This window comes from Hibiscus syriacus, unplaced genomic scaffold (assembly GCF_006381635.1).
Source record: "Hibiscus syriacus cultivar Baekdansim isolate YM2019G1 unplaced genomic scaffold, ASM638163v2 tig00112399_pilon, whole genome shotgun sequence".
Classification (NCBI taxonomy): Eukaryota; Viridiplantae; Streptophyta; class Magnoliopsida; order Malvales; family Malvaceae; genus Hibiscus; species Hibiscus syriacus.
The window spans coordinates 345,629-373,046 of NW_024063321.1; the positions used below are offsets into that span (position 1 = coordinate 345,629).

The 27,418-nt window shown below is 34.4% G+C and overlaps 3 protein-coding genes and 3 pseudogenes across 4 annotated transcripts; 3 read left to right on the forward strand and 3 right to left on the reverse strand.

Annotated features, from left to right (window-relative positions):
- Positions 1–773: 773 nt before the first annotated feature.
- Positions 774–1,757, forward strand: LOC120179050 (ethylene-responsive transcription factor ERN1-like). The gene has a single exon (XM_039184768.1). The coding sequence runs from the start codon at positions 774–776 to the stop codon at positions 1,755–1,757; it is 984 nt and encodes a 327-aa protein (XP_039040699.1).
- A 193-nt stretch (positions 1,758–1,950) lies between these two features.
- LOC120179070 lies at positions 1,951–4,744 on the reverse strand (annotated as a pseudogene).
- A 3,181-nt stretch (positions 4,745–7,925) lies between these two features.
- LOC120179062 lies at positions 7,926–10,621 on the forward strand (annotated as a pseudogene).
- A 2,910-nt stretch (positions 10,622–13,531) lies between these two features.
- LOC120179064 (F-box protein CPR1-like) lies at positions 13,532–15,833 on the forward strand. Of its 2 annotated transcripts, XM_039184774.1 has the most exons (3): positions 13,532–13,692; positions 14,279–15,469; positions 15,623–15,833. In XM_039184774.1, exons 2-3 carry the CDS (start codon positions 14,326–14,328, stop codon positions 15,634–15,636), a joined length of 1,158 nt encoding a protein of 385 aa, XP_039040705.1. In that variant the 5' UTR covers positions 13,532–13,692; positions 14,279–14,325; the 3' UTR covers positions 15,637–15,833. The 2 variants fall into 2 exon arrangements, with proteins under 2 accessions (XP_039040705.1, XP_039040704.1); XM_039184773.1 differs by lacking the exon at positions 15,623–15,833 and having other exon boundaries at positions 14,279–15,587.
- A 169-nt stretch (positions 15,834–16,002) lies between these two features.
- On the reverse strand, positions 16,003–18,981 carry LOC120179063 (annotated as a pseudogene).
- A 3,230-nt stretch (positions 18,982–22,211) lies between these two features.
- Positions 22,212–23,750, reverse strand: LOC120179068 (ninja-family protein AFP1-like). The gene is made up of 2 exons (XM_039184780.1): positions 23,007–23,750; positions 22,212–22,294 (listed from the first exon to the last, which is right to left on the reverse strand). The coding sequence occupies exon 1, from the start codon at positions 23,591–23,593 to the stop codon at positions 23,075–23,077; it is 519 nt and encodes a 172-aa protein (XP_039040711.1). The 5' UTR covers positions 23,594–23,750; the 3' UTR covers positions 22,212–22,294; positions 23,007–23,074.
- Positions 23,751–27,418: the final 3,668 nt, after the last annotated feature.

Here is a 27,418-nt window from a genome sequence, read left to right on the forward strand (position 1 = left end):
ATGAATAATGATATTAAAATTTTTCTAATATATGACTTAAATGATTTTATGAGGACTTGTTTAATTCAAAGATTCTTCTTTCCATTTTTTTCAATACCTATATATATATATACATGCTATTTTTTATATCTAAGAACAAATAAATCAATTTAATGCCTAAGAATTGAATAAGGAAACCCTTTTAAAATATTGGATTCAATAACCATAATTAAATAAAATGCTAAAATGAGTTGCCGGCAACCACTAGTAGGGTCAAGTCATGCTTTCAGGACTTCTAAATTTTCTAATTTCAACCTGAATTCACATAATTTGGAATGCTCAAATCACTGTTGATTATAAGAATAAAATAATTAAAATAATTTTATTATTAAACTATAACGCTGATCAAGCTGGACTATTAGAATAGCAAATTATTAAAAAAAACAATCTTTTAGTACGGCGTTTTAAAAAAATAATGAAGTGCTTGGTAGTTAACAAATGGAAGCAAATATATGTTATGACTTGGTCAGGCCAAAATAGCCTGAAATGCACCAATCATATGATATATATTTATGTTTATATAATATTCAAAAATGAGTAAGGAGAGGGTGAAAACAAAATGCTAAGCAGAGGCATCAAGACATTTTCAAAACAAAAATTCCCTGTGGCAAGATCATCACTCACTCTTGTCATATAAATTGAGAGCTCAAAATCAAAAACCAAACCATCTGCCAATCCCCGTAGCTAAAGTAGAACAAAACTCGCTCGATATCCAAACCAAAAATAAAGCAATAATGGCTAGGAAAAGAAAGGCTAGTGAAGTTGCTTCTGAAGCTGACCAAGAAATGACTTGGGATGAAATAGTGAAGGCAGCTGCGGTGGAAGCCACCGCATCGGGAGGAGCAAGTAGAAGAAGGAAGGGATTTTTGGGGGTCAGGCAAAGACCGTCAGGCAGATGGGTTGCTGAGATTAAAGATACCATACAGAAGGTAAGGGTATGGTTAGGCACTTACAATACTGCAGAGGAAGCCGCCATGGCATATGACGAAGCTGCTTGCTTGCTACGTGGTCCCAATACGAAGACAAACTTCTCCTCATGTTCTAATCCAAATCCAGCTCTTTCTTCAAAGATAACCAATCTTGTTCTGCAGAGACTTAATTCAAACACTTCATGTGCTCTTTTACCCGTTTCCGAACCCATCAATCAGCAATCAGTGAACAAGTACAAAAAAGAAACATCAGATTTCTTTGAAGCCCAGTTTCCCGATTCTCCCAATGATCATTCTTCCATCCCCAATGATGACACCAAAAGCACTACCGATAACGAAGAAGGGGAAGAAATGGAGGCAATTGATTTTAATTTCGTTGATAACATGGAATCATCGTGCTATTGCTCACCTTTTCAGATTGCAGAAGTGATTGAAACATTGATGGAGGAAGAGAGTTTCGGGGATGAACCTTTGATGATTAGTGGCGCGATGAAGAGAATGGCATATGAACGCAAATTCTCTGCTTCTCTCTATGCTTTCAATGGGATAGCGGAGCTGTTGAGGCTAAAGTGTGGCCCAAAAAATGCGAGGATATCGGAAGAGTTGGCAGAACTCGGAAATGCATGTAAGAAGAAGAAAGGTAATGAAGATGATGCAGAAATGGTGGGGGGAAAGCCGGAAGAAAGCCCACAATCTTCATTTGATTTGAGTGATAGTGAATCTCTTTGGAGCTCCCTTGATCTTCCACCCATCTCCACTGTTAACCCATATTCAAGCTTCGTCCCGTAACTTTGCATTCATATAACTATTTGTTTATGTGCAAAAACGAATATGGAAAAACAAATTAAACATTATTTTTTTCTTAATTCTAACCACCAGCACAAGTAAAATCCATATTTCTAGCCATTTACCATCATTTTGGTGGAATTTATTGTTATTTTTTTCTTTCTTCAGCAAGTTGTATGAATAGTATATGAAACATAAGTTAATTCTATGATAATACATAAAAATTACCCTTTAGTTCAATATAACATTGTGGAAACACTAATTATATTAAGAACTGTGTCAGCACCTGCAAATACACAGTAATATTGCCTTAGCCTCCGCAATTACCCATCTAAAAAATGAACCTTTTTTGCTTGCTGCATTGAACCTGGCGGGGGGACTGCTAATTATCTTGGAAGATGTGCTTGAAACCATGGGTGCTGGCGAATCTCAGGAATGGTCATTCTCTTCATTGGATCAACTACAAGCATCCGTGGGATTAAATCCCTAGCACCAGGAGATAAATGGCTTGGAAGAGTGTGTATATGCCACCCTGAAGGACAAATAATGCAGATTCCAAGCTATCAGAACTTTCAGGGTTCAAGCAAGAAACAAGATTGGAAGCAAATTGTGTGGTTTAGGGAGAAACAGCAGCAATCGGAGGCCGGACAATGAGTAAAGACAGAAGTTGGAACCTTAGAAAAAAAACATAGGTTTATATGGGTTATATAATCCTGTGGTTTCTGAAGTCTATTAATTAAAAATAATAATAATAATAAAGTTGGCTGTAAAGCTGTTTTACAGCTTATTTAGACTAGGGTTACAAATAAAGTTTTACCCCTAAAGAAAACTTAAAATCCTAGCCATCTATCTATCAACAACAACAACAACAAAACCTGATTCCCATATGCAATGGGATAGGGGGAGGTAGGGTAGTAGGCTGACCCCAACGCCAGGTTGAGAGCAGCTTCCGTGGAAGACCTCCGGCAGTCAGAAAATTAAAAATAAAGATAAGATGCAAATGCGTGTATAAATAAATAAATAAATACATAGATGAACAGTCTTCATATGCAATTTTGATATGTGCGTCTGTAATGGGGAGTAATCCCTGTAAATAATTCCCCTGCAAATAATTCCCTACATAGAAATCAGGACTTATCTGCATAGTGCCAACAGAGACATCTCAGACAACATGATGCTTCTTACCTTGATTTTCTTAAAGAGGTTAGGAATGTTTTCATCATCAAAAGGAAGGGTACCTCAAAGAAGGGCATACAATATCACACCACAGCTCCATACATCCACTTCAGGTCCTGCATACAGTTTCCCAGATATGACCTGTAACAATGTACATCTTCTTAGTTTTGGATAATGTCATCATAACAATATAAAATTCTCTATCAAGTAAAAGAAGACAACGTTCGTTTCTAGACTATAAATAATAAGAAATTCATCACTAATTGTAATTCACAAACTCCTACCTCTGGGGCAGTATAGTTTGGACTTCCACAACTTGTCTTCAAAAAATGGCCATCTCTCATTATGTTGCTCAAGCCAAAATCAGCAATCTTCACATTACATTTGGAATCCAGAAGTAAATTTTCAGGCTTAAGGTCTCGATGAACCACCATATTTCTATGGCAATACTCAACCCCAGAAATTATCTGCATTCAAACAAAGATTTCATACTAATTTCCAAATTCCAAGAAAAAGAATGTACATAAATACTAATACTCGAGAATATCCAAATAGACCTGCTGAAAAAAAGTTGCGAGCCTCATCTTCCTGCAACCTTCCTTTCTCTACAATATAATCAAAGAGTTCTCCAGACTTCACATATTCCATAACCACAAAAATGTCGGTTGCTGTCTCTATGTCCTCGTAGAGTCGTATGATGTGAGGATGCATAAACAATCTCAAAATTTTAATCTCTCTTCTAACTGCACCAAAATATAAGCTTCTTTCAATCACTCGGTAAGGAAAACTAAAAGCCGAGAAGAGAGAACATTTTCCACTTTTCCTGTATTTTTTATGAGTAAAGAATAGTACATAATCATTTGCATGAACAATAATTAAAAATCTCCACACACAAAAACTGACCTAAATCTAGTCATTGTTACAAGGAATAGATCGGTGTATTAAATCCCTGCATCCAAGGGATCTCATTTCAACACAATCATACAATAGAATTGACTACACTCTACAGTATGCAAGAATTCTGAAAAAGATGCAGAGAACGCTATTAAAGGTTCCCTCTTACTTTTACTCAATGAATTGTTTCCAACCTAACAGGAATAAATAATAATGATATTAACTCTTTTTCTTATGAAAACAAAGTTAGAAGTAGCAAAAACAATAACCAAACTGAACCTAAGAAATTCTATTTTCAATATTACAAGCTTAAAAAAAAATCACCCAGAACAAAAAAAGTTAAAAAGGAAAAATAAAACCATGTGACAAATTAAATTAATAAACCACAAACTAATTTTTTAATCCAAATTAACAATATTCCTAATTCTTAATTTTGTATCCACTTCAAAAACTGAACAAAACCTAAAAAAACTAAACCATTAACAAACAAAAGGAAAGAATTCAATCGATTTTTAATAATAATAATAAATAAATAAACCTTTCTCCTCCATCTCCATATTCTTGATCTTCCTTCGGTTAAGAATCTTAATGGCAACTTTATGACCAGTCAAAATATGCTCAGCAATTTTAACCTTTCCAAACGAACCAATTCCAAGCGTTTTTCCAAGCTTGTAATTCGGTAATACACTATCCATCCCACTTCCTCTTCCTCCCGATCCATCCATTCCCCCCCTTGAATCAGAAAAAAGAAATGAAAACAATTAAATCAGAGCCGTCTAAACATTGTGAAAGGAGACTGCAAAAACTACCTGATTTGATCCGAAATACCTCGGTTAGGGTTTCTTTTACCGTAGATTCAGAACGGAGACTAGCAAAAGAGAGCGAACAAGCGAAGGATTTTAATTTATATTTTTCTCAAAATACAGCTTCTTTTTTTATTGTGAAAAGAGTTCATGGTTGATCCGTGAAAAGAGAGGTTTTATTGCAATCAACCCTATGTATTACACTAAAAAAACACAAGTATATTTGATTACATTCAAAATGTGCTTCCAGAGTAATTTAGTCTGAGGACAATCCCGAAGAATATATAATACGGATCCGTCCACACCATTACAATGAAGACATGATGAAGAGTGGGACATTAAACGTTAAAAGCGTTTCAGATTTGTCCAAAGCTTTTTTTTTTTATAAACATGTCAAATAAAGAGAGTTGTTGCGGAATCGAAATACTCAGATCATGGTCTGAATAACATTTATTGGTTGCTAGTTTTGCACAATCAAATGAGAATGAACAGAATTTGTATCGAACCTATGATTATAAGACCATCGCCAAACACAAGCATCGTCCCTATTAAGGGCGTCTAGATATCGGGTACCAGTACCACAGAAAATTAACTGCCAAGTCGAGTATTCCCCAAACAATACACAAGCATTCATTTACATGATCAGATCTATTAATACACTTCCCATAAAACTTAACTCTAACCACCTTACTAATAGAACTCAGAACAACGGTACTCGAACTAATTTTATTTGCAAAATTTCTATTATTTCTTCCCACCCACACCATATACAAAAATGCATTCCAAGCTTGGTAACAACTTACCCTTCAAGTGAGTAACAATACAAGTAACTTCTTGGTTCCACGACCCAACCGCACGATAAAGGCTGTAAGCAAGGGCGTATGTAGGTCTAGGCCTACCAAGGTCATGGCCCATTCTATGTCCCAAAAAGTTAGGATAGAATTCAAATGAAAATGGATAAATAATACTTATGGCCCCTTTAATTTTTGGACAGTTTGAATTCGGTTAGTAAATTTAAAAAAGTTACATTATAGATATTTTGTTTACGATTTATCTTATTTTGATCATTGGAACGTTGATTCATGTTAGTTTACTAAGGTGAAAATGGTTAAATTTTAACTTAATCCTTAAATTTTTAATGGAATACTAGTTTAACCCTAAACTTTAAATAAAAGATTAATTTAACCCCTAAACTATAGATAAAATATTTTTATCTATAGTTTAGGGGTTAAATTAATATTTTAGGGTTAAATTAATATTTCTCTAAAATATAATGTAAAATTTAAATTAAATCGTTTTTACTAACATGCCACATAAGTAAACTAACGAGAGTTAACAACTAATGACCAAAATATAATAAATCGGTAATATAAATTACCAAAATGTAACTTTTTAAAAATATTGACCAAAATAAGGCATGCTAAAAAGAAAAGGGATTCTTAGTGTAATGAACCCAAAAAATATATGAATTATGTTAAAAAGTTAAATTGGTCGAGTTGGTATAATTTTTTTAGATTCAGTCAAAATATATATATAATTGTTATGATTTTTAAATTTAAAAATATATATGAATTATGTTGGATTGTCCAACAAATGAATTTTTTTTGACTGATTACAAAATATAAAAATATGTGTCCAAACATCAATCGAAAAGGAACATTCAAAGAAAAGATGTTTTCTAAATTTCATCGTGTACTGTAAAAAATACAAAAATTATTCATATTAATCCCCAATTGAGATGTAGTGACGGATCCAGAATTTTAAGAATAGAGGTACAATATTTTAATTTTCTTTTCTTAAAAGTAATGGGTATACAAAAATTATAATTTTTTTATTTTTTTCTTAACCCATTAAGTTAAATTTAACAACTTTTTTAAAATAATAGGGATGCATTTAACCCTTATAAGGGCTTAGTGCATCCGCCGGTGTCGGGATGAATTTATCTTTAGTCGATAGACTCTCAAAATAATCAGCCAAATTATGATCGCATATTTAAGTACATGCAAGTAGAATCAAATTAAATTCTACGACGCCACCCGATCTTTCTTTGGCCTAAGCTGTTTCCGAAGCATTTTAAACTTAAGCCTCCTAATATCAAGAGATGAAACTATGAACTTCCACTCGTAAAGCAAGAAATTTCCTCAAACCCCTCGTATGGTTATTAGTCTTAAAGGCATTAAATTCATATTTAGGTTAATTTTAGGTTCAGAATTTTCAAGCTCTCGTCTTTTCAAGTCAAGCAATTTAATAGTATAAATATTTTAATTCTTCTCCAGGAATTTGGAACTCAAAATAAAAAAAAATGATATTTTAATTTCTTCTGCTATTTAAAATAATGAAATTATTTGAAGCATTTAATTTATTATAATATCGTTTTTAAATCCTATTTTTTTCTTGCCACATAAATTTTCAATTTTTTTTATATAGATATGTGAACTTTAATACGTGACTAATTGAGAGCACGTGGTTTTTGTGGCACCTTCCGTGGTTTTATATATACTTAAATCCAAGTGGAGAAATATTGGTCATTTTGGTTTATGTATTTGATAACTTTTATTTAAGTTTATATATCCAATTTGCACGAGCCATTAGCACAGGTCTTATTCAAAACTCTTATCTCAAAAGGAACAAAACAAATTATATGCCAAGTGCTTCGTGATGTGTTAGCATGATCTTATGTCTTAATTCAATGTCTAAGGGTTTTTTCAATTTACTAAAAGTAACTCAAAATCATATATGAACTTTTTCCCAACACACATTATGACGTGTTAATTTAAATTTAACGTAATTATGCATATTAGAATTTATTTTAATTTAATTATATAAATTTTTATTTTCATTTATTATTAATTAATTTTTTTATCAATTTTTTTTATGAAATTGAACTTTTTCAATAGAAAATTGGATAAATTCTATCTCAATCTTCTTCGCACAAGAAGTAATTATAATTTCTTATAATGTAAGATTAGTTTAATCTAGAAGGCCTATCTAACATAACAAAACAAGAAATAAATTAAAATTAAAATTAAAATTAAAATTAAAATTAAAATTATTTTCAGATTTGTATGAACCATGCGGTTTCATGATAAAAAAATTTAATTTTCAGATTCGAACTCTATAAATATCAAAAGAATAAATCTTATATCAATTAATTAAAATTATTTTTAAATAAATATTTTTTATATTTATCCTATATTAATAACAAAATTATTTTAAAATTTTAAAATAATAATAAAAACATCATTTTCAATTCTACTGTTCAGGCATTCCACTCAAACATTGAAGATAACACGAAACTATCTGAAGAAACTACAAACACAGAAACAACAAAATGAAGAATCCGAGAAACAAAGAAATCAAAGAAAACAACATTTTTAAACTCATTTTTCTCTCTGATATATGAAGTGAAGAAATAGAGAGAGAGAGAAAAAAGAGAGGAAAACAGCTAGAAAAAAATGGCAGAGCAAGGAACAAGATCAAAGCTTTCAACCCCAACACGTCCAACAATAATTTACCACCAAGACCAGCCACGGATGACTTGTTTTCAAGTATTTCAGGGCTAAGTCCAGGGCCTATGACACTGGTTTCAGCTTTTTTCCCTGACACTGACTCAGCAGAGCATAGGTCTTTTTCTCAGCTTTTAGCTGGTGCTATGGCTTCTCCTGGAGCTAGATTGCCGTCTAATTCAATGGACAGTTCGTTTATGCAAGTTTGTTTTAAAGATGGAAGTGAAAAGAGTTCTGCGTTTAACGAGAGTAGACCTTTGAATTTGGATGCTGCTAAGTCTCCTTTGTTCACTGTGCCTGCTGGGCTAAGCCCTTCTGGTTTGCTTACGTCTCCTGGCTTCAATTGCCTTTCTCCACAGGTAAAGTGAGTTCAATTTGTTCTTTTCATTATGGGTTGCTTTGCTTATCTGTGTTGATGAACAACAGATTAAGAAATTATGAGTTTTTATTATTTCGATAAAGGTAAATGATTTGGGTTGTTACAGTATATTGGATTTCAATGCAGTTTTTGTAGTTTTCATTCTTGCTTCTCTTTATAGGTTTAGCCCCCCCCCCCTCTTTTTAAATCCAGACAAAATCGAACTTTTGATTCACCGTGAGATGTTAAACACTAGTAAATTTTGAATCCAATTCTGGAAAAATGTAATTTGTTGCTTAATAGTTCAAATATTGCCGGAGATATTGAATCTTCAATCAATATGTCAGAAGTTTTTGCGATGTGAAAGCCAGATGGAATACCATTTCATATTTAAGATCTAATTGCAGATGTGAGTTACTCAATCCTTAGATCGCATTAAAGATGATTGTCATTAAATCTTAGAATACTGTTTTACTTGGTGTTGATTTTGATGGCTGTTAATACACCGTATACGTGCACTTATGTCGATAATGATCGGTTAATCGACTTTCTGTTCCATGATTTTGCAGAGTCCTTTCGGAATATCCCACCAGCAAGCATTGGCACAGGTTACAGCTCAAGCTGCCATAGTGCAGTCTTGTGCAGGCGCAAATGAAATATCAGACTTGGTCAACGGCAGCTCCTCCAGAGTCATTGATCCATCATCAATCCTTCAATCATGAAGAAACTTCATCTAAGATGGCTCCTTCAGCTTCTGTTCTTCAAAGTTCTGCAACCGAATGCGCTGAAGCTTCTCAATCCGATAGGGAAAATCAGCCTTCTGTGGCAGTGGATAAACCTGCCGAAGATTGCTACAACTGGCGTAAGTATGGACAGAAGCCAATTAAAGGCTGTGAATATTCAAGAAGCTACTATAAATGTACGCACTCGCATTGCCCCGTCAAGAAGAAGGTTGAGCGATCTGCCGATGGCCAAATAACCGGAATTATATACAAAGGTGCACACAATCATGAAAAGCCTCAACCAAATAAACAAGGAAAGGGCAGTGACGAAAATGAAAATCCACAGGCTCCTGAACTAGGTTCTGAGGGTTTAACAGGAAACTCAAACAAATTAAATGGACTTTTACCACTGCATCAGATACCTGGGACAAATCATGAATCTACACAAGCTGCGGAATTACCTGGATCGAGTGGCAATGTGGAACAATGTGATGAAGAGGGTAGAGAAGAGAGAGTTGATGATGAACCAAATCTGAAAAGAAGGTGAGTTTCAAATCAAACGTGGCTGATCATATAAGTATATATATCTTCAGTGTTGATAATTTTTGGATAATTGAGCTTTTGACAGCAGGAATGCTGCCGGGGAAGCTGGTGTAGCCTTGTCACATAAGATGGTCATGGAACCGAAAATTGTCGTGCAAACGAGAAGCGAAGTCAATCTCTTAGATGACGGCTATAGGTGGCGCAAATATGGTCAGAAAGTGGTCAAAGGGAACCCTCATCCAAGGTGCAGTGGACTATCATATATTTTGCTCTATCTATGGTTCTGTTCTATGCTTTAAGTAGCCGTGTTTGATGCCCGTGTCTGGCACACATTAAGACATGACAATATGAAACAAGTAGTTCTTCTGGTTTATGTTTTGGGATTAAAGCATCTACGTTATTCCAACAGGAGCTACTACAAATGCACGAGTGCAGGATGCAATGTTCGGAAACACGTGGAAAGAGCTTCGACGGATCCGAAAGCCATCATAACGACATACGAGGGAAAACATAATCATGTTGTCCCAGCATCCAGAACCAGCAACCAGAGTGCGGCTAACAATAGTTTGCCACTGCCAAAACCGAACAAGGTGGTATCCGAGAAACATCAATTACTTAAAGAGATGGATTTCGGAAAAAATGCACAGGGACCGGCAGTTTTAAGTCTGAAAGAGGAGCAGATAAGAGTGTAAGTACCCCGATGTTCGGCAACTGATCCCTACCAACACATACGAAACATGTAAGCATGGTGAAAAGGGTAAATCAAACACGGTAAAATTCAGACGATAATAGCCGCTGAACCATAATTTGATTAACTGGGGAGAAGTCTATGGACTATCCAATTTTGTATATTGGAGTTGTTCAAGTAATGCTGTTTATTTGTTTTACGCTCGTCGTGTTATTAAAAGATATGAAGCTTGTTGCTGTTGCATAAATGATTACTTGACCCGGATGAGACATATTAATTGATCTGTAAAGAGGGTTACGTTATTGATCCAAACAAATTATTGATGGATTTAGTAGACAGTGATCCAAAAGCTTGAGGATTTAATTGTTTTAGACAAAAGAGTGTTTGGAAATTTAGTGAACTCTCAATTGATGGATGATCTTTGCATTGGGTTATTGGTCTATTATGAGGAAGTGATGATTATTTTTAAACTGTAATTTTGTATGATAAGTATGCTTTAATATTAATAGTTGGTATGTTTATAATTTTTAATTAATTAATAATGTAAATACAACTTATTTGAACATGGGTTTTTAATAAAAATAATATTATATCATTGGAAAGCAATTGTATTAATTTTTAAAAATAAGTTTTATTTTAAGTTATTTCTTGAATTAACGCCAATTTTTTATTATGTAAAATAAAATAATGTATTAGGTACATAAGATGACACGAACCAGGTGATTTTCATGATAAATTAATTGTTTGAGGATCTAGATTCAAACATCAAAAACGTTTGAAGTGTGAACATTCAATGTTAAGAGCTTAAAAATTATGTTTAAATAAATATTATCGTGCACTTACTCCAAATTAATAAAAACATTATGTAAAAAGATTGTCTTCTATCTACATGACATCAATATATATTAGACTCAAGGGTAAACTACTAAACTATTATTTTTATTTCATTTTGGTACCTAAATTTTATTTTATTTTAAAATCATATCTAACGTTTAGTTTATGTTTTATTTTAGTATTTTGTTTTTAAAACTTTAACGAGACAATTGTACGCAACATTTATTTTATAGGTAAATTCATCCTTCATTGCTCAACTATTTTCTCACTCCTATTTTAGTCACTAAAGTTTAAAAAATTTCAATCTAACTACTCAACTTTCAAATTGCTTTTATTTTAATCACTCTAATTTATTTTATTAATAATTTTTTGAGATTACATTTCTTTATTATTTTATTAATATATAATTAAAATGAAAAAATTAAATTCAAAAGTTAGATTGATTAGATTAGGGGTAATTTGAAAGTTAAATAATTAAATTAAAAAAAATAAACTTCAGTGATCAAGATAGGAGTGAGAAAATAGTTGAGTGATGAATGATGTAATTTACTCATAAAAAAGTACCACTACTGTTAAGTTTGTCACGGATATGTATCAAAACGAAACAAAAAGTAAACATTATATATGATTTAAAAAAAATAAAAGTTTAGATACTAAAATAAAACAAAAACAGTAATTTAAGTACTAAGTGTATAGTTTACCTAGATAAAATGAAAGAAAAAAGATAAAATTAAAAAGTACGAAAGGAAAAAAATATACCGATTATATTTAAAAATAACAAATATACGTGATACATATAAAAAACGCCTAATTATATAAATATAAATACGAGAGTATGAACCAGGTCAAATATACATATTTAAATTAAATTCTGAGTTGAATAAACATTAAGAATAAAATTCTCATTCTCTTTTCCTATATTAAAATTGTTAAAAAATTATACTTATTCTTAAATCTCACATATCTATACATTTAAGAAGTTGATGATACTGATGTCCCTAGGTTTGTTTTGAATGTTGTAATGGTTGATTTAAATTATGATAATAGAGTTAGGTACTCTTTTCTTATTTTAAGACCGTAACCCTCGGGTTGGTAGTAGGGATGAGGTTCGTTTTCTTTCCAAAAAGGGAAAAAAAGAAGTTGATGGTAATGACAACAGTGGACAACGATTGATTTTTATTCAATAAAGATTTAAAAATAATATGAGTTTCTCAAAATTAGGTATAAAAACAGAACAAGGTAAAAAATATCAATATTATTTACCTTGAAATGAACATAACTATTTATTTATTAGAGGTGTTTGCGGTCGGTTTGAATCGATTTTTGGCTAAAAATTCATCCGATCCGAAAATATAAATGTTTACAGTTTGGATCGGTTTGGATGTTTCTAAAAAAATTTGATCCGATCCGATCTAATTAAATGCGGCTTGATTTAGTTCGGATTTATACGGTTTTTGGATTTTAATTTTTCAAAATAATTATTGATTTTTTTCATAAAAAAACATATACATAACAAAAGCAAAGAGAATATATATTTTAACAAATGCAAGTTTGTGAAGCTTACAAAGATAATATATATTTTAACAAAGACAAACTTGTGAAGTTTGCTCACATTAATAGTTTGTAGATGGAACAAGATTTTTCATCTTACATTCGTTGTAAGAGACTATCGGTTCGGTTCGGTTTCGGATTTTTGAATCGAAATTAAATCAAACCGATCGGTTTTTTAAAAAAAACTAAACATACTAAATTAGTTTCGATTTTTTTCGGTTATCAATTTTTTAAATCAATTTTTAGTTATTTTTTTATCAGATTAGATCTAAACCTACTATTTATATTAGAGCTGGTTCCAAAAGCAACTAATACAAATTTTATTTATAGAGCACAAACGTCAGTAGTATGCAAGTAATATGTGCAGTTAAAAGATGAAGCGAGAAAGCGATTGGAAAGAAAGAAAAAGCAGGGGAGACGTGAGGGAAGAGGTTGCCTTTTTCTTTTTGTATACCAATAATGAGTTTAAAGTCATTAATGGAACCAGTGTGGACAAAACCAAAATTCCTCATGATTGCATTGTCACTTCCACACATTACGTAACACTTGTCACTTCCAAACTATATCTATGGGTAGAAGAATCTGGTACAACATGTTTATCTATGGGTAGAAGAATCTAGTACAACATGTTGCACTCCCTCTATGTATCCATATAATTTAACCTTTTATATTTTCACATGGGATGGATATCTTGAGATAATGATGTGCTGACAAACCTACTACAAAACACATCCCCAGATCATCATCTTCTTTTCCTGTTAACCTATAAAAGCTTCACCAATTCTTTCTTGGCCTCTGCAGCTTTATCTCCATATATCCTTCAAACCCAATCTTCCTTGTTCTGTTGGACAGCAATTGTTGAGGTATAATTCATTTCACTTTAATTTTTCTATAATCCATATACTTAAAAGTATATTATCTGATTACTTTTCGTACGAAAAACCCCAGTTTTCTATTTGTTTAAAACAAGTAAAAAAATAGAACTATTATTGGAAGAAAGAAAAAAAAGGAACCCTGGGGCTGGTATTTGACGGGAAATTTAGCAATAAAATTAGTAAGAAATTAGAAAAGGGATGGTTTTGAAAATTTGAGATGCTGTCAAGGGTGTTTTGGTGAATTAAAAATAGTGATGGCAGTCCCGTGAATAAGAAGGTATTAGGACGGAAGTAGGATTTAATTGTGTATTTATTCTATTTATTAATTATGTTGGGAGATACTAGTATAATATGATGATACTCATGATAGACAGTAACACGTGTCATGATACGGAGGCTTTATGTAGAATATTAGGACAAGTTAAAAGTGAGAAATTATTTCACGTGGCTCCATTTCGTTGGTTCTTTTTTTTAGGATGCTTTACCTTAAACAGTTGCCTAATTGACAAGATCAGATTTTTTTTCCTGAAATTTTCATTTATAAATTTTTTTTATCATTTTTGTTCCTATGCAGGCTTTGGCTCGAACTGTAGTAAGCAAGGAGCATAACAAGAGCTGATTATGGAGGTCATTGGCGATCTGCCAAGAGAGTTATTCCTCGAAATCCTCTTACGATTGCCTGTTGAATCATTGATGAGATGTAAGTGTGTTTGCAAATACTGGTACGCTCTCATTAGCAATCCTAAGTTTATCGAGTTGCACCTTAAGTACAACTGCAACAACAATGTATGTGTCCTTCTCAAGCGCTGCCTTCTAACGTGCTTAGGAGAGAAAGAAAACATGTTATCCTTGGTCTGCAGCAGTGGTTTCTCTTTCGTAAATTTAGATGTCGATTTGTCATTATATAAGAAGGAGCCGTGCTTACAGCTTTTAGGTCATTGTGATGGCATTATTTGCCTATCAAATTACAGAGATGATATAGTTCTATGTAACCCTGCAACTAGGGAGTCCATGGTGCTCCCGGAATCGTCTCTCCCTTGTTATTCGTCGATCTTGAACTTGATCCCACAAACTAGTGCCTTAGGATTTGGTTATGACGCTAAAGCGCATCACTGTAAAGTTGTTAGGATCGTTTCGTACTGGGAGGAGCAGAGTTGGAGTGACTTACCCCACCATTCCAGGGTCGAAGTATATTCTTTGGCAACTGGTTCTTGGAAAGAAATTGACGTCAAGGTCCCTGCCCACGTCTGGTATTCTCCATGTTTCGAGACATACTTTAATGGAGCGTTTCATTGGTATGCCATTGACAATAACAGAAACGAGGTCATCCTTTCATTCCACATGGGGAATGAAGAGTTTCAAGTAATACCGATGCCAAGTGACCTCCCCTTGTATGATTATTCAATGTGCCGAAGTCTTTTGGTGTGGAATGGATGCATTGCTTTAGTAGTCTATCCGAGAAAGGGGATCGAAAAATCGTTCGAGATATACGTGATGAAGGAATATGGAGCGAGGGAATCTTGGACAAAGATATTGACAGTAGGACCTCTCACGAAAGTGGAAATGCCTTTGGCTTTTTGGAAAAATGATGAGATCCTCATGGAAGGCTCTGATGGATTGGTTGTTTCCTACAACCTTAAGAACCAAGAACTCAAGGATCTTCCGATTTACGGGGTCCCGAAGTCATTCGCAACTCTAGTATACGTGAACAGCCTCGTTTCGGTCAAAGGAGGAAATCAAATGCTTGATGGAGGAGATAATACAGGTGAAAATGTTTCAACTCTGGTTACATTTCCTTTTCTTTCGGCAGATAATTAAACATATTGCCTTTTCTGCTGCATTTTACTAGAGGCATGGTACTTCGTTGTTTTAGAAGATATCAGCATTTGTGATTCTAATCCAAGGGTTTTTGTGTTAGATTTTGGTTGGTGAAGGATCCGACTCTGAACCTGCATAACCTCCATCAATTTTAACAGGGGGCGATGGTGACCACTGAAAAAGAAAGAGAAGAGCAATAAATAAACAAAATAAAAATATATGATCATAAATGTACAGAAAAATGCTGTTGTAAATTTGGGTTTATCGGAATCTTTGTGCCGTAAATAAAGATAATACGATCAATAAATGATGCTGTGGTTTTCATTGATGTCAAGCACCTTTATCTCCATGTCGTATTTATTAACATGATTTTGGTATATATTGTTTTTTAGTTTTTAGTATATATAATATATGCGTTTATATGATATTCAATTTATTAAAATTGTAAAAAAATGTGACAAAATTTAGAACAAATTCTAATGATCTCCATGGTGAGTATTTTGCCAAAAGAAACATTTAAGACTATTATTAAAAAAAATGACCAAGTAATTGCAGCATCCGCTGCTTTCACTCTAGATGGTCATGTGGCCTGATTGACATAAACAAGGCAGCAAATTGCAGCAACCGGCGGACACGGCTATTTCCATTTTGTGTGGTGGAAATCATCGGACCTCTAGTCATTGTCCTGTACCGTTGCCACGAGTTGTATGTTCACCGCCGCCCATGTTCACCAATTGGATGAGTAGTATCTTGCTGTTCTTTTGAGCCTCTCGTTGGCAAAATTGTACTTAAAGTGATCTGTGATGCATCTGAGATGGTTTGCATCGAGACTGAATGCTTCGATTGGCTCTGTGCAAACAAATGTTGCGGACGAAGCTGGAAGACGTTCCATGAATGGGCGGCGAAGACACCATGACAACAGCTCATCACCGAAAAATCCTCCCGGCTCGATTATACTTGTTGCTACCATGCCTTTGCTAAGGCTTTGGTTGCGTTTTATCCGACCCCGAACTATGAAAACCATTCTTTGTACGGGATCTCCTTCTCTAGTTATCTGTTTCCATGGGAACGTTGACAAGTTAAACAACCTTGTAGAGTTTTGCGAGAGAGTGAGACATAACATATTCATATGTTTATACCTTCTCCTGTCTAGAGAAAACAAGTGGCCTAACCTGATCGCAGATGTTATCAAGAATTAGATCATCCAAGTGTGGAGCAGAGGAACCTGAGAGAAAGACACCGGAATCGAAGCGTAAGTTGGTCTTTTTTGAAATTTTGATATCCGGATTGTTAGCATCCGGTACATATGTTGAATGTACCTGTTTGATAAGGTCAAGGCAGAGGTAGCGCTTGGTGTCCCTCCTAAGCCCTTCAGGCAAGTCTTTGATTATATCCATTTCATCTTCTCCTCCCAGAGTTACCCGTTTCTGGCGTTCGAAGTGGCGAACTCTTTGTCTCAAACTGTCGACGCTTCATCCACCATTCAATGTCTCGACATCTAAGCTGCATTTTTCTCTTCTTTGCCATGACTGCGTGCAAGAAGACCTTGATCACGAAAGGATCAATCTGTCGTCAGTTCACATCGGCAATGGAAAACTTGAAGATATTAAATAACTCCATGGAAAAATATGAGTTTTTGAGTGATCACCTGGATGTTTACAATCAACAAAGTGAAAAGCAGCAACCCAGCAAGCACAATGCATATACTAAAGATCACTTCTAACCAGTGACTTGGTTCAAGATCTTTTCCAAAGGTGCTGCAAATTGATATATATATATACATGAAGCTTGAACCAACAAAATCACAAGGAAATGGACTACATGGATTCGAGAAATTAGTGTACCTGAGAGACATTAAACCCCAAAAAATGGGATAAAAGATTTTAACAGCAAGAGAATTGCTTGAAACAACAGGAAGGGCCACTGATAAATCCCATAATTGAAAGGTCCATCAACATCTAACACAATGGTTGGCCTACAAGTTTTGTTGAATTGCCACCTCAAGCATTGCCAACAGCTTCAGCAGCAGGAAATAAACCCCGGTAACACACCTCATCGGAGCAAGACAACGACTGCTTGTTTCTCCCACACTGTTGCCGAAGACATGACACCACGCGTTGTATCGCAAGTACATACCAGCACCCTCCGGCAACCTTGATGCAAAAAAAGGAAGAGAAATTGATCCCCAATGTTCACTGGTGTTTGTGAAAATGCAAGTTGAACAACTTACATGAGAGGCTATGAAGTAGGCATGAGATTAAGGCCAAAACCCCACCAAATGGTGCCGAAGATAACCTGTGACCTTTGCATCCTTCTCATTAAGCAATGCTGTGGTAAACTTTTGGGAGGAATTGGAACAAGAAGATCAATCATATCATATCGTCATTAAGCTTCATTTGCTCTTCCCTATTAGTTTTGGTACAACTAACCAGACACTGCCTGCAAACAACAGACAAATTCTTTTAACCACGTGTATAAATATCGATCACAGGATCCCAAAATAGCAAAATGAATTATTTTTAAAAGTGGGATTTGTGGCACCCACTTAATATTCTTCACTTTTTGGGATTCATCAGAATTAATAATCAATCAATTACCCTAAAAGCTTGTGGATGAAAGTAAAAGAAAACCATGCCTCTAATGGTTCAGGAAAGCATTGCAAAATCTGGTGGAAAGCATGGCATCATTAACCTAAAATAAATTATTCATTTGTAAAACCATAGATGAATATTGTACCATCTCAATGAAATGAGCAAAAATCCAAAATCCCCAGCAAACCATTTTCTGTTTGATGTGATAATATATTCACAGTTTTGCTTTTATGAAAAGATCATAATGTAAAATTATTATAAAATCAAAACAATATCGTTCATGTACAAACAGGCTTTACGGGAAGATTAGGAGAAGAGAAAACCTGAGGAACTGGGAGAATGACGAAGGCATCAAACCAGAAGCCCTTAAGGGAACGAATGTAGCGAGCAGCAATGGAACGTGGATCCCACACGAGTTTACCGCAACCAACGACGAGAAACTCCCTCGACACGTACGCCAGCCTGACTGAAGCCAAAGGTGGAACAAATGGACGGCGTCGACACCGGTTCGGAGGAACGTTACGACAGCGACGAGACCACCATCCATGTACAAACAAGGCGAACCGCCTCTGCCTATCGATAGAGCATAAAAAAACAGGGTCAATCGCTAAGGCCATGCCACGAGCCAGCAGGAACGCCGGTTCCATCTCTGCACGCGTTTGCTCCTCGGATCAAGCACTGTCTCGAAGGGCCCCGAGGGCTCCAGAGCGGCGGAGGCTCCAGTGATCTTCTTGCGGTGATGAATGGGGACGAGAGATGAGCCGTCTGAGGTTCCCCATTCAGGAGGGTGAGCCTGGTCGCAGCAGCTGGTGGAATGGAAAACCGGAACGCCGACTTGAGTGCAAGCGTAGAATTCTATGGTGCTGGAAATGAGTTGTCATCGTTGGTTTCGCCGCCGCCATATGAAGCTCTCGTGGTGACAGCTTTGAAGCCGACAAAGTCCAATCCACCTGTTCACAAACCAGCAAAAAGCAACAACATGAACACAGCAAAAAGCCGAAATCTTTATTTATGTTCGAGAATCATGTAGAAATGGGAAAGAAAGGAGACCTTGAGAGGGAGAAGGCATGATGGGAAGGTGGAAACATAGGAGAGAGAAAGAAGGAATTGTGAAGGAAAAGGAAGAGAATAGGAGAGAAAATGGAGAGAGGAAGGGCGGAATTATGGAGTTATGGGGGCATTAATGTGACAGAACACAAATGACTGCACTATCATGTTGCACGTGACATGGAATAACTAACTCTATATGTATTTTGATTATTATTAGTGGTTAAATGGTAATTGCATCTTATTTTATTATAATATTTTTAAATAAATTAACCAATTAACAGTTAAATTTTACTTTATAAATTATGTTATTGCTTAAAGTTTCGAGTTCAAACAAGAATGTTATGAATATGAGAATTTAATATCAAATAGTTAAAAATTATTTTTGAATAAATATGTCTTGTATTTATCATAAAATATTTTAAGAATGTATTTAAAGTATCAAATGATATAATATATTAATTTTAAAATTTTCTAATTATTATAAATAATTTTAAAAACAAATTTATGTATTATATGTAACATAATATTTTTTAAAATGATTGTGTTTGGAGTATTTTATAATAGAAAATAAAATGTACATATTTTTTTTAAAAAAAATTAAGGATTATAATAAAAAAAGTTATATAACCAAAATGTTAATAAATATAATTTTAAAGATTAAAGTAATATATTTAATTTATTATTGTATTACTTTAAGATAATAATTACTAACATTTATGATTAAAATACACATTTTAGAAGTTATTACTTTTCATAATTATTTAATGAGGCGTCACAGTGTCATGTTACGGTTAATTGACATTTAAGTAAATATATATTATTTAATATATTACATATTAATTATTCATATAAATATTAAGATTGGATATATTTTGATTTGATTTTATAAATTAATTTAAAAAAAAAAAGAGATTTTGATATCATATCAGGTTTTGAAGTATAATGTAGAGTTTAATTTAAGGTGAAAAGTTTTCAATCTCCTAAAAAATATAATTATCTATTATATATTTAGGTATAATTATAATTATATTTTTTTTTATCTTTTTAAATAAAATTTTATTTTATTTAATAAAAAATTATATATATATATATATACATATATATCACAAATCGGATCGATTGTACACGTAAATGTTTATTTTAATCAATTTAAATTTAAACCTAACAAAATTATTTTTAAATTTAATTAAATTAAATGATAAATAAAAAAAATATGATATTAAATGGATGAAAAAAATGATAAAAGGGTATGTAAGGCCCTCTTACTTTAAAAAAGTCAATGTGATTATCATTTTTTTACACCTAATGTGACCCTCGTACTTAGAAAATAAATTCAATGTGATAGATTAGTTAAATTGATTTTTAGTCGAGTTCGAGGTTCAAATTGTTTATTTTTAAAAGGGTTAATCACCCCATTTATAAATGAAGTATTTTTTTTCCCCGCCACTTCTAATTTAGTGGACTCTTGGGTTATTACGGAGGTTTTATCTCAAAGTATTTAAACATTTTGGATTACAAAGGAGTTCTACTCGATCTAAAATACCACTTTTGAATGCACAAGTGAATCATACTGACTGTTGGTTTCCGAATGTTTTGGATAGCAGCAACCGTGTTCCCAGATTATCGCGTAGACAAACATTTGGATTTTTAAACTATTCAAATATAGTGATAAGATGTTCATAAAAAATCCTACTTTTATGGAATAGAGTCCTTGTTGGATAGTCCCTTCTATTTTAGGGCTCGGTGTACCACTTTATATAGAGATAGCAATATGGTCAATGGAAAATACAATACCAAGCTATCCATTATATCTCTGAGTACTTATTCTTTAAATCAATATTCTCATTTCCCTTTTATTTATGGTTCAATGGCAGATTTCATTCTCCAAAAGTTTAAGGAGTTCTCTTTTATTGCAGAGGACGCAGTTGTGATAACATTGGGGGGATATGCTGAGGAAGAAGCTGTGGGATTGAATTATTGCATTATCGGCAAAATACTCACGAACTGTGAGGTTGATGGAAGTACTGTGATTGGAATATTTCGACTCTCTTTCCCTCCCCAGTGTGCCTCCTCTTTGCGGCTTGGTTCCTTATTTATAGGAGATGAGTCAGCCCAATTAATTATTGTTGAAGAAGAATTTTAGTTGGAATAAAAGAATAATTAATTCTATTTTATCTTTATATTTATCTTTAAACGAGACTTCTCTTTAATTTGTGCGTAAAAATCTAAACTTTTAGGTTTTATCCCTTGTTTTGTAGAGTTTAACTTAGATAAAGTGAATTTATTCAATCAACATTATCCTACACAAATTAACACACACCAACAACATTTTTTTCATAAAATCAACCAAAATGCAATATCAAACTTAACAAATGAAGGAAACTATGAAATTATGCATGAATGACTAATAATATAAGAACCTAAATCTAATAATAATTATGGATAAAATGATAGAAAATATAATACTTTTATATGCTTAACAATAACTTTAAATGTCATTACAACATGCAAAAGCACATACATGAACACATCACAAAGGATTCACTTGGCCGACCATGTGATGCTTTTTTCGGGGGGAAAGAAAATGATGCCATCCATCTTGATATCCAAACTGAAGTTTCATTCACTTAATATGGTTAATAGCCTAGTCCAGAATTTTTTTAAAAAAAATTCTAAAATCAATAAAGATGAAATTTCATGAACTTTTTTTTAATTTCTCTCTGCATTACTTCTTTCATGGATTTGCATCAGAAAATGAAAGAAGGGTTAATAACTATACGCCTTAACGGATGTTCTACATCTCGGCTGCCGGCATGTTTGACGAACTCAGCAGGTGAGAGGAAGCTGCCATGGCAAACACATACAATTCTGACCTCCTCCTCCTTTATATCTGTAAAGAAAGCCTTCTATTTCTTCCCATTGGGGCCATCACCTGTTGTTGACACAAGGCATATCCTCCACAATGTTCCTCTTCTTTTCACCCACTGCTGCTTCTAGGCTGATTCCCAACTCCGGCTAACTTTTCAGATTTTTGAATCACAGTTTTTCCGGGGTTTATGATTGGTTCTGCTCAGTCTCGGTGGTCAATTGCACACTAGTAGGGCTTCTTGCGTAGGGGCATCTTTGAGTTTCTGCAACATATGCAACATACAGATATATGAGCTCAAGCAGAATGATTCAGCTTAAGATAACAAACAACAACAACAAACTATGCCATGTTGCATATCTGTAAGTCCAGAAGATATTGACAAGCTTCAAACTCTAACCTATAGCCTATGTCAGTCAGATTGCACGATTTTGCTCGGTTCTCATGTATTTGGAGGGGTCATATCCTCGTACCCATATCTACATATGTGACTCCAAGTAAGATACCTAAAGCTATTTTTACCCTTGTTTGCTAAAACTATAGACGGCATATGTATAGTAATAGACCACTACCACTTCTGAATTAATGTTCACTACGATTGTTTTAGCCTCTCATGAAGACATTAATTTTATCTAATTTCACAACCTCAATTTCCATTGTTTTATTGTTGGATCTTAGGGGAAAACTTAGTTCAACTAGAACAAAATTGCAGATAATGGCAATCAAAGATATGATCAATCATCTAGAAGAAAATCAAGCATTTAAAGATAAAATTTCAGAGATCAGATTAACAGATTCTTCGTAATCTGATTACTTTTGAGTATGCCATGTTCATTGAACTACTGAGCTACCACACCAACATCAACTAATGAAGATCAAATATCAAATAGTAGGACATGAAACACTAGTAAAAATAACATCAATCAGGAATAATTCACATAAATTAAAAAAGTAACATTTTATGAAAATATAGAAACCTTGAGGTGGTTGGCTCTCAGTTCAGATATCCCAGAGGAACCACTTCCTTGAGATCCAATTGAAGCCGCTATGGTACCACCTCTTCTCTCTTATCTTCACAATTCTCTTCATCAAAACCCCCTCTTCTTCTTCTATCCCTTACACCTCTCAAATTCTTCTGTTTCTCTGATCTCTTTCTCATAGCCTCCATTCTCCTTAGACTCTGCAACTCCTTCCTCTTCCTCCACTCCTCCTCTGTCTCTGTAGGCAAAGAACATGTCCTCATAAGTGAACCACAAGCCTTGGGAAACACACCATGTTCATTACTCTCTCTTCTCGTGAGGTTGTTGATGAAATCTGGTATTGAAGATGATCTCTTGAGCTTTTTAGCTCTCGGGTCAACCCCAAACCGACCGTTCAACGAAAGTCCCAAGCTTAACTCAATCTCTTCTTCTTCTTCTTCTGCTTCTTGTTCTTGACCAGTTGTATGAGAAAAATGGTAGCTTGATGACATGAACCTTTGAAGTAGATCCCTTGGAAGATTGCCCAGATGCATGGTAATGTTTCTCTGGGTTTCTTTCTTGCCAAATTCCTCAGCTTTTGCCATTCAAAGACGACCAAAATCACGAAAAACAATTAAATTTCATAAAACATCAATATGTAAAGACAAACGCTTGACCCAAACCCCAAAAGCTCTCATCTTTTTTCTTTCATCTGAAAAACCCAATCAAACAATTTGATGAAAGAATGAAAATATCAAAATGGGAAAACAAAATGGATTGAATAACAAGAGCACCCCCCACTTAAAGGAAAAGACCCACGTGTTGCTGTGGACAACAAAACCAAATATTATTTGTTAAATAATAGTATTATTAGTTAACAGAATAAATATTTCATTAAATACGTCTAGAAAATGGCATTTTTACCTAAAAATAACCAAAGAATCAATAATTACCCCTAAGACACACATTGACTAAATTTTACCGATCTAACACCCATTTGTTGACATGGACAGAAGGCGCGGATCATCACGCGCACCTTCCCTGGGTTTTCGTCCGAGCTGGCGCCATACGAGTAAAGCGTAGATCACTATCCGCTCATTCCGTGGGTTTTTGTCCGAACTGGCGCCACGCGGCAAATGTGCAGTTCACCATCCATCTGATATGTTATGTTATTATCGAGTGGCATCCCAATGATCGTATGCTCCCCAATTTGTTTTCGGACAATATATTCCTGAAGCACCTAGGAATCTCAACAATTTGCATAACATCAATAGAAGGGGCAAAAAAAAGTCAACTAGATGATAAAGAACAGCGAGTGGGTAATGATTTGGGAGGATCAACGTGGATGTATTCCTCGCAGGGAGCCAATTTATGTGAATCATTATTTGATTGCGGATGACTATTATCAGTGGTTCAACACGGACGGGAAACTATTCATACTTTCCGAGGAAGCACGAGGTGGAAGCATTCATCGACGTCAAGAAAAGCATCCACCGTCACAGCATCATCGTTCCCCGACTCATGGACGGAGAGCAAGCACTTTCGGTTCATCCTCAGCTACAACACCTGAACTATCATAGCAACCATCGTCACCGATTTAAATTCTGAAGCCGTTTCAGATGGGGATACAACGGTTTCATATGGCACCGCAGATGTTTCAGACGCCACCGTAGCCAGGTCAGACGCCACCACAGCTGATTCATATGCCACCACCGCAGGGTTTTATGACACCTCCTGGTGGATATTATAGTTCCATGCTTGTAGATCCAACGTGGGCTTCATATGCTACTTATTTGGCGGGTGATGCTTCACCACAAACTCAGACACCTCCGGCCCAGTTTTCACAGTCATCGATGTTAATATTTTAGCAGTTTTTTACAGTTTTCTATGAGCAGTGGGATGATTAGTCATACACCTCCAGGATCCTTATTCTATGGATGTGATACATTGTCATCCGTCCCTCATCAGCAAAATGTAGCTGCTACTACTGATGATGATGACAACGAGAGTGAGAAGGAAGAACAAGTTATATGAAGAAACCCTCATCGAAATAGATAGCTACCGCCCTGTGGAACACATTCAAGACGCAAACATCGATAGACTTGTTTAGTTTGTAATGTTTTTATTTAATTTTCTTTATTTATAAGCAAATGTAATGTTTTTATTTAATTATGAAGTTTTTATTTATATTGTTTGTTAATGTTTTTATTATTTAATTGTTTGAATTGTATCATTTGTATTTAATTATTTTTATTACTTTTATTATTTAGCTTGTAATGTTTTTACTTAATTTTCACTTGAGTAGCCCATTACTTAGTGATGCTCAAATGACATTAATTGAAAGTAAACGAAAATGAAATAACACAAACTGAGATTTCAGAAACAACAATTTCATCGTCACAACATCAACGGTTACGTGATGATAAAAGATATGAACATTTTTTCTATTATGACCTAGGTTTCTACAATGCCCACATCTTTTGTTTTCTTTGGACGTTTCTCGAATATCCATATCACAATGAATTCGAGTGGAATTTGGACGATCTACCTCCCTTAATAAGGAAGAATTTGGTACAATCAGAAGCCAATTCTGAATCTCATATGGTTCTTTCTCATTACCTATGGGGGAAACTTAAATTCATATACCTTAAATACTTCTGAAAGTCGGTATACGGGATCCAAAAAACGGTTATAGTCTTGACAGGTATAAGAGCAAGCTGCTATGACATGAGAGCATAAATACTTCAGAGCTTGAAAAAACCCACAGTCACACCACCTATCTTGTAGATTAACTCTGAACGAGTTAGCTTCAATCTCTTGAAGAGGTCATGGCATTTCTGTGACACGAAATAATTCATGGGTTCGAGAGAAGCTTGTTACAGACATTCCATTTGAAGCAACAATTCTTTTTTGTAGATATGCAACAAATCTTGGGTGATAAACATGACCGTTTTGTATCCAAGTTTCAGCTTGTCCACTGAGCTTGGCAAAAAGTGCTCCCAAACGAAAATACATCGTTTTAACCAAAGTTGTTATTGGTAAATGGCGTGCCCCTTTGAGGTCGAATTAATAGCCTCGACCAAGTTGGTCGTCATGTGTCCATATCGATATCCATCATCATGTGCATTTTTCCACATTTCTTTGTTGATGAGACTGATATAATTGTACCCTTACTCGTAAATCTTGAAGCATAGACTCAAATGTTTGAGGAATTAGTTCATAACCTGAGCATCAAATGTAGTATTTACTGTTAAGTTCCCATAAAAAATTTAAAATGATGGAGAAATGAAATTAAGAATTGTGAAATACCCATGTGCACAAGTAATTGGCGTTCATCATTATTCTTAAACTTTCCAAGATAGTTTGTGAAAATATGTCGAATACAGTACTGATGTTGGACATAGGGTGGTTGCCACATTATACTAAAGACTTCATTGATGCTTTGATCCCAGCTTTGCGATCTGAAAGGACACAAATTTTTTCCCTCGTGGCAACATGTAAGCGTAAGTTTTTTAGAGAAAAAAACCCAAGAATATGTATTTTCTCCTTCAACAAGGGCAAAAAAAACTGGAAGAATGTTGTGATTACCATCTTGAACAACTGCCAATAGTAGAACTTGCTTGTATTTTCCATACAAGAATGTCCCATCAATTTGGACCACAGGCTTGCAATATTTCACAATATTGAGGCATCGTGTCAAATGGGTACTAAACAAATTGTTGTATCGAGGGCATCCCCATATTCAAGTCAAAAAAGTTGGCAGATGAATGCATTCCCCTTGAACTGGAAGTGATGTTGCCATACGGATTGTTTGTGGAGCCATCTCGATAAAAATCGTAACAAGATGTTGATGAATGTCTCCCCATTGAACTTGATGGGATGATACTAGGATGTGGATTTCCCATTAACGAGTTAAAATCATTACACATTACTGGAGTTGGGCTGTCAACTTGATCAGCTTATTGAGACAACCCATAGTGTGAGCATAATGACATACCACGAACCACATATACTTCAACCTTTGTGGCATTCATTTGTGTATCATCGTTTAAATTTTGATTCTGAGAAACAACCATCATAGCAACATCGTCATCGTTGGAGAGTTCGAACGTTGTATAAGTTAACGAAAATACTATGGTTGGAAATCTGTACTGAAGTGAGAACAATTTTCTAGTACTTCCAACATTAATCTTCTTTGAAATTTTAGTGACCAGCTCCTCAAGAGTGATGTTTTTCTTGAATGATATTATGACAGATGATTTGATGTGAAGACAACGCCAATTTCATCTTCCCAAATTTTTCTATCATAGTAAATAATAGCTGAAATACGCCTCATTTTGAGAGTTTAAAAGATTAAGAGTCTTATATATGTAAAATCAATAGTTGAAATACGTCTAATTAAATAAATAATATACGAGTTAAAATATAAC

Excerpts from the sequence above, each read along its gene's own strand:
- LOC120179050 (XM_039184768.1), top strand. The coding sequence starts at position 774 with ATGGCTAGGAAAAGAAAGGCTAGTGAAGTTGCTTCTGAAGCTGACCAA.
- LOC120179064 (XM_039184773.1), top strand. The coding sequence starts at position 14,326 with ATGGAGGTCATTGGCGATCTGCCAAGAGAGTTATTCCTCGAAATCCTC.
- LOC120179068 (XM_039184780.1), bottom strand. The coding sequence starts at position 23,593 with ATGGCAAAAGCTGAGGAATTTGGCAAGAAAGAAACCCAGAGAAACATT.